The 12,090-nt window shown below is 37.3% G+C and overlaps 1 protein-coding gene across 4 annotated transcripts in view; it reads left to right on the top strand.

The window, feature by feature from the left end:
* The window catches only part of ubr3 (ubiquitin protein ligase E3 component n-recognin 3), an 82,128-nt gene that overhangs the window by 16,078 nt on the left and 53,960 nt on the right, over positions 1-12,090 (top strand). For all 4 annotated transcript variants that reach the window (XM_084123057.1, XM_084123055.1, XM_084123056.1 and 1 more), the window contains exons 13-20: positions 2,985-3,074; positions 3,951-4,079; positions 5,292-5,344; positions 5,429-5,562; positions 6,400-6,485; positions 6,956-7,097; positions 8,114-8,210; positions 11,823-11,964. In XM_084123057.1, the coding sequence (XP_083979183.1) occupies positions 2,985-3,074; positions 3,951-4,079; positions 5,292-5,344; positions 5,429-5,562; positions 6,400-6,485; positions 6,956-7,097; positions 8,114-8,210; positions 11,823-11,964 (873 nt within the window). The remainder of the gene's footprint in view (positions 1-2,984; positions 3,075-3,950; positions 4,080-5,291; positions 5,345-5,428; positions 5,563-6,399; positions 6,486-6,955; positions 7,098-8,113; positions 8,211-11,822; positions 11,965-12,090) is intronic.

Genomic DNA, 12,090 nt, shown 5'->3' with positions numbered 1-12,090 from the left:
GCACGCCGGTCTGTTGTTGTGGGGACATTTCCACGCAACGAAATGTGACGCTGAACGAAACGAACTGTAATTGGTTGTTTGACATGTCGGTCAAACAGCCTTATGGGCGGGCCTTGGCCAAAGAAAGCTGCTATGAATTCCAGACCTTCAGCCGTCAGTCTGAAGGTCTGGCTACGCGAGACTACTTGTTGCCTACACTTTACAAAACGATGTAAACTGCAGAGAGTCATTGAAAAATCCCCACCACTAATGCCTGATATGAGCAAACACGTGAACTCTTAGATCAAAGCTTCTTTGTTAAATGTAAACTAACAGGGGTCACATAAATCCTGGGCAGCTTTGCCCCAATTAGAACTCATTTGTACTAAAACGTAGCATGAATTTGTTAAGTTGCTGCAACAAGCACTCCAGTCATTCACAGGTTAAACTGGCAAATACAGCCAATCACTAAAATGACATTTTAGAAGTGTTTTCTATAATGAAGTAAAACCAAATGCTTAAGTCTAAGGCAGGGTGGGAATTATGTAATTTTAGGGGCAAGGCCATTTGGCCTCCACCTTTTTTTTTTTTTTTAGGGGCACCAAGGCCATATGACAGGGCACAAAGGCCATCATACAATTCGATGGTTTTCCCATTCAGATTGATAGCATAACATCCTAATTTGGAATAAGACATGGATTATGACTTTTTTTAATAAAAAAAACATTTTTTAATGAGAGAGAGAGAGAGCGCCATTACATCCAGAAGGTATACACCCTCACACAACAATAGAAACAACATAAATACCAATAAAAGCATTCAGAAACACCACAAATGCCAATAAAAGCATTCAGAAACAACACAAATGCCAATAAAAGCATTCAGAAACAACACAAATGCCAATAAATTAATAATTTCCTGCATTGTCGAACGCTCTTCTTCATGTGTTTCAAATATGGACTATAATGTTCAGTAGAGCGCCCTCAGGCTGCTGGTATGAATTGAAAACACAGCACATCAGTATACAGCGCTCATAATGATTACATCAACGCATTTGGCTATAAATTCAATAAAATATTATTCCTGTCAATAGAAATCTGATGTAAACTGAGAATATATCAATATTTCTCCAAATCTGCACACTTTTGAGCTAAAAGCCGTGAGGGACGTTGTTTTGTGAATCGCTTTCATGACGACAGCACAGGAGTTTTTTATGAATGGGAGCGTCTGACGCTCATAATTCATATTAAAGGTATCGACTCATTTTTGCATTTCATAACTCCTGACACAAATTAAGACATAACTGTCAATATAAATTTCTCAGAATACAATAGTGGTCAAATACTGAAACGTGAGTCTTATATCTTTTTAATGATGTAAGTTATAGTTTGTCAAGGTAATAACATTAAATCTTATAGTAACTTTGAACTATTAAAAAAAAACGCTTCAGTGCGCCGACGCCGTTACCTCTGGAACCTTGCATAGGGCCCTTTTCTGAAAAGGGCACTTATCTACTAGCAAATAGATTTTGATATTTTTAGGTCAAACCGTTCTTGTCTGTCAGTCATATAATGCAGGTCTATGGTCACGGTCTCAAAGAGCATCCACAGAGTCCAAATTAAAACAATTCCCCATCGTAAGTACACATTGATGGCCTAAGACACGAAACGAGCGGTTTGTGTGAGAAAACGAACAGTATTTATATCGTTTTTACCTCTTGTAACACAGCGACGTCCAAGTGATCTGAGGGCGCCCGCGCTTCCTGCTGTGTGACGTGTGCGCAGACTGGTGCATAGATAGACATATAGATTTCGCCTTGGCTACGGCAGTTCATGAACGAATGCCGTAGCCAAGGCGAAATCTAGTGTATATATCTATGCACCAGTGTCGACAACAGAGTGTCGTTCTTCTGTTGGTGCTGACGTTACATGCTTCTTGCACTGCTGTTTTGATGCGTGAGATCATCGATGTGATTATGACACTGCACCTGCGCGAATCCACAAACTAATTGAAGTTCAGAGACTACTTGGGTGGAACTTGGACAGGGCCAGGGCACACAGGCCACTGTGGCCGTACGATGATTTTTTTTTCACGGGGCATGAAGGCCAAAGTGTAGGGCAACGGCGGCCATGGCCGCGTGGCCGCGGTATAATTCCCACCCTGGTCTAAGGGCCAGATTTACTAAATTGGGCAAATTAGCATGAGAGGGCAATCTCATAAAAGCGCCAATGGGAGTGTGAAGTTCTGGTCGTGATCTACTGACGACGCACAAATTAAAGAACACAGACGCAGCCGGATCATTTCCATAATGACCAACATAATCTACCAAGAGCAGCGCAAATTAGCGTCTGGTTTAAGACAAGCTTTTTTTTAAATAATGGCGTTAAATAATGGCACAAGTACCAGAAAATTTTCTAGTGCAAACCTTAGTAAATCACCTGGCATGATTCATTTAAATCATAAAAAGGGTCTGAAAGGGAAACTCCTACAAATGCATATGCAATAAGTTCAGCCGCCTTTTCAGCGCTAATTTTTCACTGCGTGTCTTTAGTAAATCCTGACAGTAGTTTTTTTTAACGCCAAAAGAGGGTTTGCGCTGGTGCAAGCTGTTAGTAAATCTGGCCCTAAATGTGGAGGTATTTTAATAAAATACAACATTATACTGGTATGGTCTACAGTTAGTAATAATAATAGTGCAATTGACATATCACAATATTGAAATGATTTTTTTTCACTCCGCATCAAGTAAGGGTTCACCCAAAATTGGGGCACTGTTTATATTAGACTTACTGACATGAAGAAGTTTGGTGGCTTTCTTCATGCAGATATGAATTAATTGAAGAGTATCTAATGTATTGATGTTATTTCCTCAGAAACACTGAAACAGTCCAAACCCTCCAGAGCTGCTCCAGGATCAGATGTTAATTAGTTCTAGTAATAGGTCTGTTTGAAGTCTTTATTTTATGTGCATTATTATAAACGGATCCATTTTTGTTGTTTTGCAGGGAGTGAAGTGTCAAGGTCTGGATTTGGACAGTTTGCTTCCTGATCAGGAGATGCTGATGAAGATCATGGTTCACCCTCTTCAGATACAGGTAATGCATGATGGAGATGGCTTGAAATATTAAGATAAGAACAAACAAACTGAGAAGAAACACCTGATTGTGTGTAATTAAAGCAAAAGCTCACCAAAATTAAAATTCTGTCAGATTTATTCATCCTCATGTCAAAAATCATACAAACTCTTATGATTCCATATCTTATATTCTAAAACTGTTGGACCAGGGCTGAAACTACTAAGAGTATGACGTAAAATAACCCATATGACTCATCTGGTGTTATTCAAGTCTTCTGAAGTCGTATGATACTGTACTGTATATTGAGACATTGTTTTAGGAACTAGTTTGACCTGCTGGCAGTTAGTCAAGGCTTAATCGGTTTTACTTTTTAGACCAACCTAATTTATGTAACTGTCATACTGTAAAGTTATGACCAGTCCTAAAGAAAAGAATTAGATGACTAACTTGTAAGACTAGTTTTAGCAGTTTATGCACTCTTCCACAGATAAATATTCAATATAGTATAATATAATATAATAATATAAGAGAAGTTATTCACTGAAAATCCTCCCACCACTGCCACAGTTCCTTAATCTCATTTTATTTATGCTTGGATACATTCAAACACAACATGCAAAACCATTGGATCTTGTGACGATGTATTCAAATGTTTTGAATATAGTTCTTTTGTTTGGTCTTCATTTTGTCCATCAGTGCATTAATGCGACTGAAGCAGAGGACATTGAGTTGTGTAATGTTGCAGCCGTTTGTCATAAATCTTGATCGATGTCTCGTGTTTCACTTCTGGCGTGTGACTTAATGTCAAGTGACAGCGTTATAATGTTAATTCTACAGTGTGTGATTAGTAGATGGTATCTATAAGTGGATCTGTGTTTGTGTGTGTTTGTGCAGGCTAGCCTGTCTGAGATCCACAGTAATATGTGGGTGAGAAATGGGCTGCAGATTAAAGGTCAGGCCATGACCTATGTCCAGTCTCACTTCTGCAACTCTATGATTGACCCGGACATCTACCTCCTGCAGGTAACACACACACCGACACCCCTCGCTCACTCACCTCACACTTCTGGACTTGAAGTATGAGTTCATCCAAGGTCCAAAATTCGGTTTACAAAACGGTTGTGTTTTGTTTTGCAGACAGATAAAACATTTGTTTGGTTTTTTGTTTTGCAGACAGATAAAACAGTTTTGTTTTGCAGACAGATAAAACAGATTTGTTTGGTTTTGTTTTGCTGTCAGACAAAATGGTTTTGTTTTGCAGACAGATAAAACAGATTTGTTTGGTTTTGTTTTGCTGTCAGACAAAATGGTTTTGTTTTGCTGTCAGACAAAATGGTTTTGTTTTGCTGTCAGACAAAATGGTTTTGTTTTGCTGTCAGACAAAACAGTTTTGTTTTGCAGACAGATAAAACAGATTTGTTTGGTTTTTTGTTTTGCAGACAGATAAAACAGATTTGTTTTGTTTTGCTGTCAGACAAAACAGTTTTGTTTTGCAGACAGATAAAACAGATTTGTTTGGTTTTGTTTTGCTGTCAGACAAAATGGTTTTGTTTTGCTGTCAGACAAAATGGTTTTGTTTTGCAGACAGATAAAACAGATTTGTTTGTTTTTTTTGTTTTGCAGACAGATAAAACAGATTTGTTTGGTTTTGTTTTGCTGTCAGACAAAATGGTTTTGTTTTGCTGTCAGACAAAATGGTTTTGTTTTGCAGACAGATAAAACAGATTTGTTTGGTTTTTTGTTTTGCAGACAGATAAAACAGATTTGTTTTGTTTTGCAGACAGATAAAACAGATTTGTTTTGTTTGCTGTCAGACAAAACGGTTTTGTTTTACAGACAGCACAGGTCATTGCGTCACTCGCATCATCAAAACATTTTCATTTTTTGGACATGATTGCGTTCCTCATTTTCATGGCTAAATGAGTGGAATATTCCGTGTTTCCATATTAAGATAAACCTATGTTGGTTAATTTTCTTCTGAGGTAAAAGTTGTTGGCAGATGCACAATACAGCACATTTTCTTCAAAAAACAGTTTGATTTGAATCACGTTCATCATTCAGTGAGGGTCAGGCAGTCGTTATAATCAGTTTTTAACCATGTATTTTGTGCAGTTCTTTCTAAATTTGCTGGCTATCTTACCCTTTTGCTATTCACATTTAGCACTTTGTTAATAGACCCTGCATGTTTCCTCCTGAGACTATAGTAATATATTTATATATATTTTTTGTCTTCAGGTGTGTGCATCTAGACTGGATCCAGATTACTTCATTTCCTCAGTGTTTGAGAGGTACGGCAACGTTTGTGTTTTCACAGATTGTTTCCAGCATCCGTTGTTTAGAGATGTCTCCTAAAAGCTTTGTGTTTCTGTCAGGTTTAAGGTGGTGGACTTGCTGACGATGGCGTCTCAACATCAGAACGCAGTGCTGGACTCAGAGCAGGAGAGACCCATGCTGGAGGGAGCGCTCACCTTCCTGGTCATACTGAGCAGTCTCAGAATACACCTGGGTACATGTCATCTCTTTTTCAGTTTGGAGCTCAATAACATTAAAAAGCTAACATACACAAGATCTATCATTAGTTGGAATGTGTTACTTCTAATTGGTGAATCTGCGGCTACACTCATGGGGAAAACTGCGAAAACGTGAGTAAAACAAACGATTGTCTGCTTAAATGAAAGGCAGTTGGATTTGACTGTGATCCTTACAACTTACCAAAGAACCAGTGGTCCATGGACATTGGATTGTGGCCAGGAATCAGGTTTCCTGATATTTATATTTATATCTCAAGTGGTCCAATGGAGGTTGCTTGACCACGTTTAATTTTACCAAAATCTGTAATTTACTCACAATGGCCAAATACAATTTTTGCATCAAATAATTTTTTTTTTCTAAAGCTACTTTTTGTAATGTCTAATTGATGCTTTTCTCATTTAACAGAATAATGATTTACAATTATTTTTGGGGGGTAACTTTTTAGCCAAATTTGATGTTCAGTTTGCGATTCAATTAGATTAATTAATCACCACATTTTGTAATTATTTGGATTTTAAATTTTAATTGCTCTACAGCCTTTAATAATAATAATAATAATAATAATAAATGATTGTTTTGCAAAACCAATACCTTTAAGATAATCACTCCAAAAATAAATAAATGGTCAAGCAAACAGCTTGACAGTATTTGGACCATTTTTGATGGACGTGCACATTTTGAAAGCTGTGGTTTGTGAGTTATGGCACGCATGTGAATTGTGGATTTTTTTCCCTCATGTGGGTTTCCAGATATTCACAGAGATGGAGATATGAACTCAATTAATTCATTCTGTCTTTGTGTCTCTCTGCAGGAATGTCTGATGATGAGATTTTGAGAGCGGAGATGGTGTCTCAGTTGTGTATGAATGATCGTACCCACAGTTCCCTGCTAGATCTGGTATCCTTTTACCATGAAAACACATTGCACTCACAGGAAGTACAGCAAGCGCTCTGCTTTGATTGAGCTTTTGCTAGTGTTAGAACAAATTGTGATGTTCTTGAGAATCATTTTTAAATTATTTTTGATTAAGAACTATTTATAGTATACTTTAAAAATATTATACTATGTAAAAATAATGTAACCCAGTACAAAAAGATACATGATCATTTTAGTGTTTTTTTTTTTTTAAAGAAAGAAAAGCAGTTTCTTAATGCCCAGATAAAATGGAAACCCAAAAACAAAAAACATAAAGGAAACATTATCAGAATATTCACAACCGTATATTAATCATACAGGCCCTCCTGTTTGTCTAATGTTAAATTGTCTATCACTTGTCTATCCCATTATTGACCTCTGTGGACTTTATAACTTGAATATTTTGGTCATATTAGCTGAGTTTTGATGGTTGTCCTTGACTGCGGTTGTAGATCCCGGAGAACCCGAACCCTAAGAGCGGTGTGGTGCCGGGCAGCTGTAGCTTTGAGGAGATGCTTTCTGCTGTAGCTGATTTTAAAGCCCCGGTGTTTGAGCCTGGAGGATCAATGCAACAGGGCATGTACACGCCGAAAGGTGACACAACTTATCATATTGCCATTAACAGTCAAACCTAAATTTATTCAGACACCTTCAACATTTCTAACATTATCAGTTCATTCGCTATTAATAAAATATGACAAGAACTCAGTGTTATCAAATCAGTTGATATTTCACTGGTTTTGTCCATCCTTCTGTTAGACTGTCTCACAAATGAATTATGTTGAATATCTGTCAGCTGTTAAATTTAACTACACAATTAGATAATACCAATTTAGGTCAACCAATTACCAAGCAATGCTTAATTTTGTTCAGTCTGTGGTGTAAAAAGGTCACATTAGCAATTAAATAAAAAACACTTCAGCAAATCATGGTCAGGTCAAAGTGTCTGAATCATTTTTGGTCCCACATTTTTATAATTTTTACTGGTAGTCAATGTATGAAGGATTTTTGGGTATATTATGTCACAGTTTACTTTATTTTGCTATCCTCACTACATAAATTAACTAAAGTGTTTTTTTCCAATAAATACATTGCATTGGTATGCTGTGTACCTCTTTTAACCTCCAGATGGCAATGTGACTACATGATTGTAGTGTTCAACACTTTTCTCTGCATTAGGACAGAAGCATCTGCTCTCTAGTAATAGACGTGCTTTTGTTTCTGTTGCAGGATATGACTAGACATATTTATATAAATTTAAAATGAATCTGTAATTGAGTTTTATTATCTGGTCAATGTGGAGCAAGTGTGCTGTGCTTTAATGACATGTGGTTAACAGGAGTAAACTAACTATCAGGATATTTTCTTTGTCCATTCATTCATTCTAGAAGTGGAATATCGATTTATACAGTGTTTTAACATTTAAACAATGAGTTTCCTCTGGTTTTCTGCTCTTTTTCTGAAATGGAAGTGTGTAATGATTTATTTAATGGTCATTAAGTTTATTGCTCAGCTCTCTCCACATGGTGGCAGTCTGACGCTGTTTCTAAATTGTTCTCCTTTTTCATATCTCGCACCCAACATTCGTTTTCTGTGTGTGTGTTTTCCAGCGGAAGTCTGGGAGAAAGAGTTTGACCCTATAATGGTGATTCTACGCACCGTGTACCGCAGAGACGTGCAGTCGGCCATGGATCGATACACAGCATTGTGAGTCTCTGAAATCCTCGACTCTTTATCACTTACACACTAAACATCTGCTGGTTCATTTCATTTTCCTTTCTTAAGGTACAGTCTATAAACGCATGCAAATGCGGCACAGTTTAAACAACGCACATACTTTCTGAAATCTTTGTCAGCACAGACTTTTCCTGTTCCTCGATAAGGCATAGCTTAATGTAGGCAGTCCTAAAGAACGAAATCAGACTCATACAGTTGCTTAATACAGTAATGTTGGGAAACAACTGCTCCAAAACACACACAGTCTGAGGTGAAACCTCACTGAGATGGCCATTGATCATCCTGAAACCAAACAGAAGAAAAAATCCTCACACATGGAGCCTTAAATTGCTCGATTTTGTGCGCTTGGGTTTGAGGGTCGCTGTGTGATAGAGGGAATTATGTTCAGGGTCACTCCTTGTCCTGTTCTGAGGAAGGTGTGTGTGGAGGGACGTACACCTGAAATGGGGTTTCCCAATTAGAGTCATGTCATAGAGAAACTCGATTTTCTCAATTTTTTGTTCAAAATGTTGCTTTTTTTTTACTTGCTCACATTCAAGTGTTGATAAAAAATAATGCATGAAGCTAGAATAAAACAGGGTTTTATTCCCCTTAAACCCGAAGTGTATCAAAATCAACATAATCCATTGCGTCGATCACGAGATATTCCTCACAGAGGAGAAACTTCCTGAGTTATTGCATGTTATATAAAAAAGATATGTAAAATTTCCCTTGAGCACTTTTTTTTTTTTTAAACAGCTTCACAAATGTTTCTTTTCAACCACATGTATCATTATTTCTGTTACAAACATTCAGATTATCACAGAATTACTGGGATAAAAGTTAACAGTTTGGATAAAAACACTGATACCTACTACCCTGGTAATCCAGTGTTCTCGCGAGAGCACAAATTGAATTTGCTCAGTGAGTTACTCTGGTGTCGAGTAATGATGCTCATTAAATATGCCCTTGTATCCAAGCTGCACCAATCACATCGGGTTATCTGATCATAGGCGAGCTAAACAGATGACGACAGCACTGTGACGTCTAAGTCATTAGTAAACATTGCAAGATGGCTATGGATGAACACCAGTTGTTTGAAACTGCTTTGGCCGCTACAATGAACGAGTTAGACTTGGCTTTTTATCTAAAACAGGAACAGAAGACGCCGCTCGAATCGTTCCTTTGCAAGAAGGGCGTTTTTGCTGTTTTGCCGAACGGATACGGCAAGAGTCTAATCTACCAGTTAGCTCCGCTGGTAGCTAAGCTTATGGTGCTTGTTGTGATTGGTCGTAGTGTTATCCAATTGCGTGCAGTGAGATTTTCAAATGCATGCTTGGTGCCGCCCCTCGAGCTGGCCGATTTTCATTACTCGATGCCAGACCCTTAATCTTTCAGATTTGGGTCTGGATTTCCAGGCTAGATGTCTACAGTAGTAATAACAAAGTAAATCACCTTTTGAAAGTAACTTGATGCTTCAAATAAAGATTGTATCTATTACACCTTTACACCAGTAGGTGGCGGCAAGAGACTGTTAAAAATGTATTTGTCATTGAATCAAAAAACACTGATTCATCCAGTAATGAAACTAGTGAAATATTTATTTATATATAATTTTTCTTTTAGAAATAACATGCTATTTTGTTTAGTTGCCTATCCAGGATTGTGGGACAATCGTGATCCCTATTTTTTTTTTAATATAAATTAAAATTCATCCTGTATTTATTTACATTATACACATTTAGATTTTGCAGGCTAACTGAACGTTGTTGTTGTTGTTTTTTATGAGACTGTAATCAAAACTAATTTTACTTCTGGAATATGTTAGTTTTTCTGAGTGAAATTTTTTTAGTGCTAAATTAATTTCAGTTCCCAAACTGGGATCTTATCCATCATGAATTGATTGCATCATGAAACGTGGGCATTAACATTCACCAATAGTCTGCACGGCCTAAGTGATATTTTAGACACATTTTTGATATCACGCTGACTTTAAAAGCGTCTTCTCTATAAATTCAGTGGCATGGTTAAATGATCGTTTTGCAGTAGCTGCAAGATCAACATGAAAGCAGTGAATGTTTTAATCAGAGATGACGAGTAAGTGGTTTTCAGCCGACATTAGCAGGGTCAGTTTGTGAATATGTTGCTTGAGTTTCTTGTGTCCGGCCGCTGGATGATGGATCACCTGTCAAGAGGACAAAATGTTTTATATCCCATGTTCCTTTCAACACAAATGCAGTCAGTGATGTCTTTAAAGCAGAGCAGCTGTGTTCAAGTCTGGGAAAGCGAGAGTATTTCTCAAACACCCTTTGTTTGCATTTGATCAGCTGCGTTGATGTCCGCTGTGGCTTTAGCTCTAAATGTAAAATTTGGTTTATGCATGCATTTAGACTAATATTACAGTTCCTTGTCTCTGATTTTGTGAATCACAGGAATCATAGACTAACATAGGGTGCCACACTGTACTTTATATCCTAAAACACAATATGAATCCAAAATGAATTTTCACATGATTTAAACTTGGGCCAATCCTTCTCAAGTGGACCAATGGAGGTTTTATTACATTTTTATTTTGCTAATTGTTTTGAGCGATTACCTCTGTTTGCTATTGCAAAACCTTGTCATGGGTTATATTCGTCCGGTCAGAGGTCACTCTTCCGCAGGAACTAGACTCGGAAGCCAGTGATTATAGTTTATGAAGTTATAAATATGAATATTTTTCTTACAAAAACGCATTGCTTCGCTTCAGAAGGCCTTTATTAACCCCCGGAGCTGTATGGATTACTTTTATGATGGATGAATGCACTAAACTGGGATTCAGAATCAAAGGTACCATTCACTGCCATCATAAAGCTTGGAAGAGCCAGGATATTTTTAAATATTACTATGATTGTGTTTGGCTAAAATAATAAAGTCATATACGCCTAGGATGGCTTGAGGGTGAGTAAATTATGTGATCATTTTTGAGTGGACTTGAGTTTGAACCCCAACATGAATGTTGGTAATGTACTGGCCACTTTTTTTCATGTAATGTAATGTGAATGTAGACTTGGTCTATTTAACTTAAAAAAAAAAAAAAAAACATGATTTTACAAGAACCATTGTCAAAAAAGCACAATGTAAAAGCTGTCGAGGAGGTGGACAGGTAGAGGCTATGACGTCAATGCGAAATGTTGTTGGTGTCACTTCAGAATATTAATGACTTTAAATTTGGATCAGTTCCTCACTCAAGCTATTGTAAGACAATTTATGGACTACTTTTATGATTTCTTGATGGTACTTTTTGTCATTTTGGAGATCGACAGCCCTATTCCCCATTCATTAACATCGCATGAAAAGAGCAGCTAGAACAGTCTGCTATCTCCTTTTGTGTTCCACGAAAAAAAAGAAAGGGATGTGGGATGTAGAATCACATGGGAGTGAGTAAATGATGACAGAATTGTCATTTTTGGGTGTTTTAATGTTTTGTTTTTTCAGGATTACACTGAAAAAATACTCCAAAGGGAGTTTTTATATTTTTACAATTAGTAATAAAACATGCTTGCTGAAGCAAATTGCATCATTTAATGAACATCTAATAAGTATTTTTCTTTTCTTCCGCAGTTTGAAACAGTCAGGCGTTAATACGGGGAACCCCTGGCCGCCCTATAAGGAGAGGACCCCCCTGCACCCCTGCTATAGGGGACTGGCGCGCCTGCTGCACTGCAAAACTCTACATATCGTTATCTTTACACTGCTTTATAAGGTGAAACTTATCACAGAGCAGAAAGCGCTGGCAGTTATGTGTGTGGTTAGATGCTTGAACTTAAGTTAATGACTGACTTTACCGCTTGGCATCATTTTATATGTAGATGTCTGGTCATTCACTAGA

The sequence above is a fragment of the Abramis brama genome, assembly GCF_963993115.1.
Source record: "Abramis brama genome assembly, chromosome: 8".
NCBI lineage: Eukaryota > Metazoa > Chordata > Actinopteri > Cypriniformes > Leuciscidae > Abramis > Abramis brama.
Note: the sequence above shows the minus strand (reverse complement) of the source record. Positions and strands in the feature narration are given on the sequence as shown.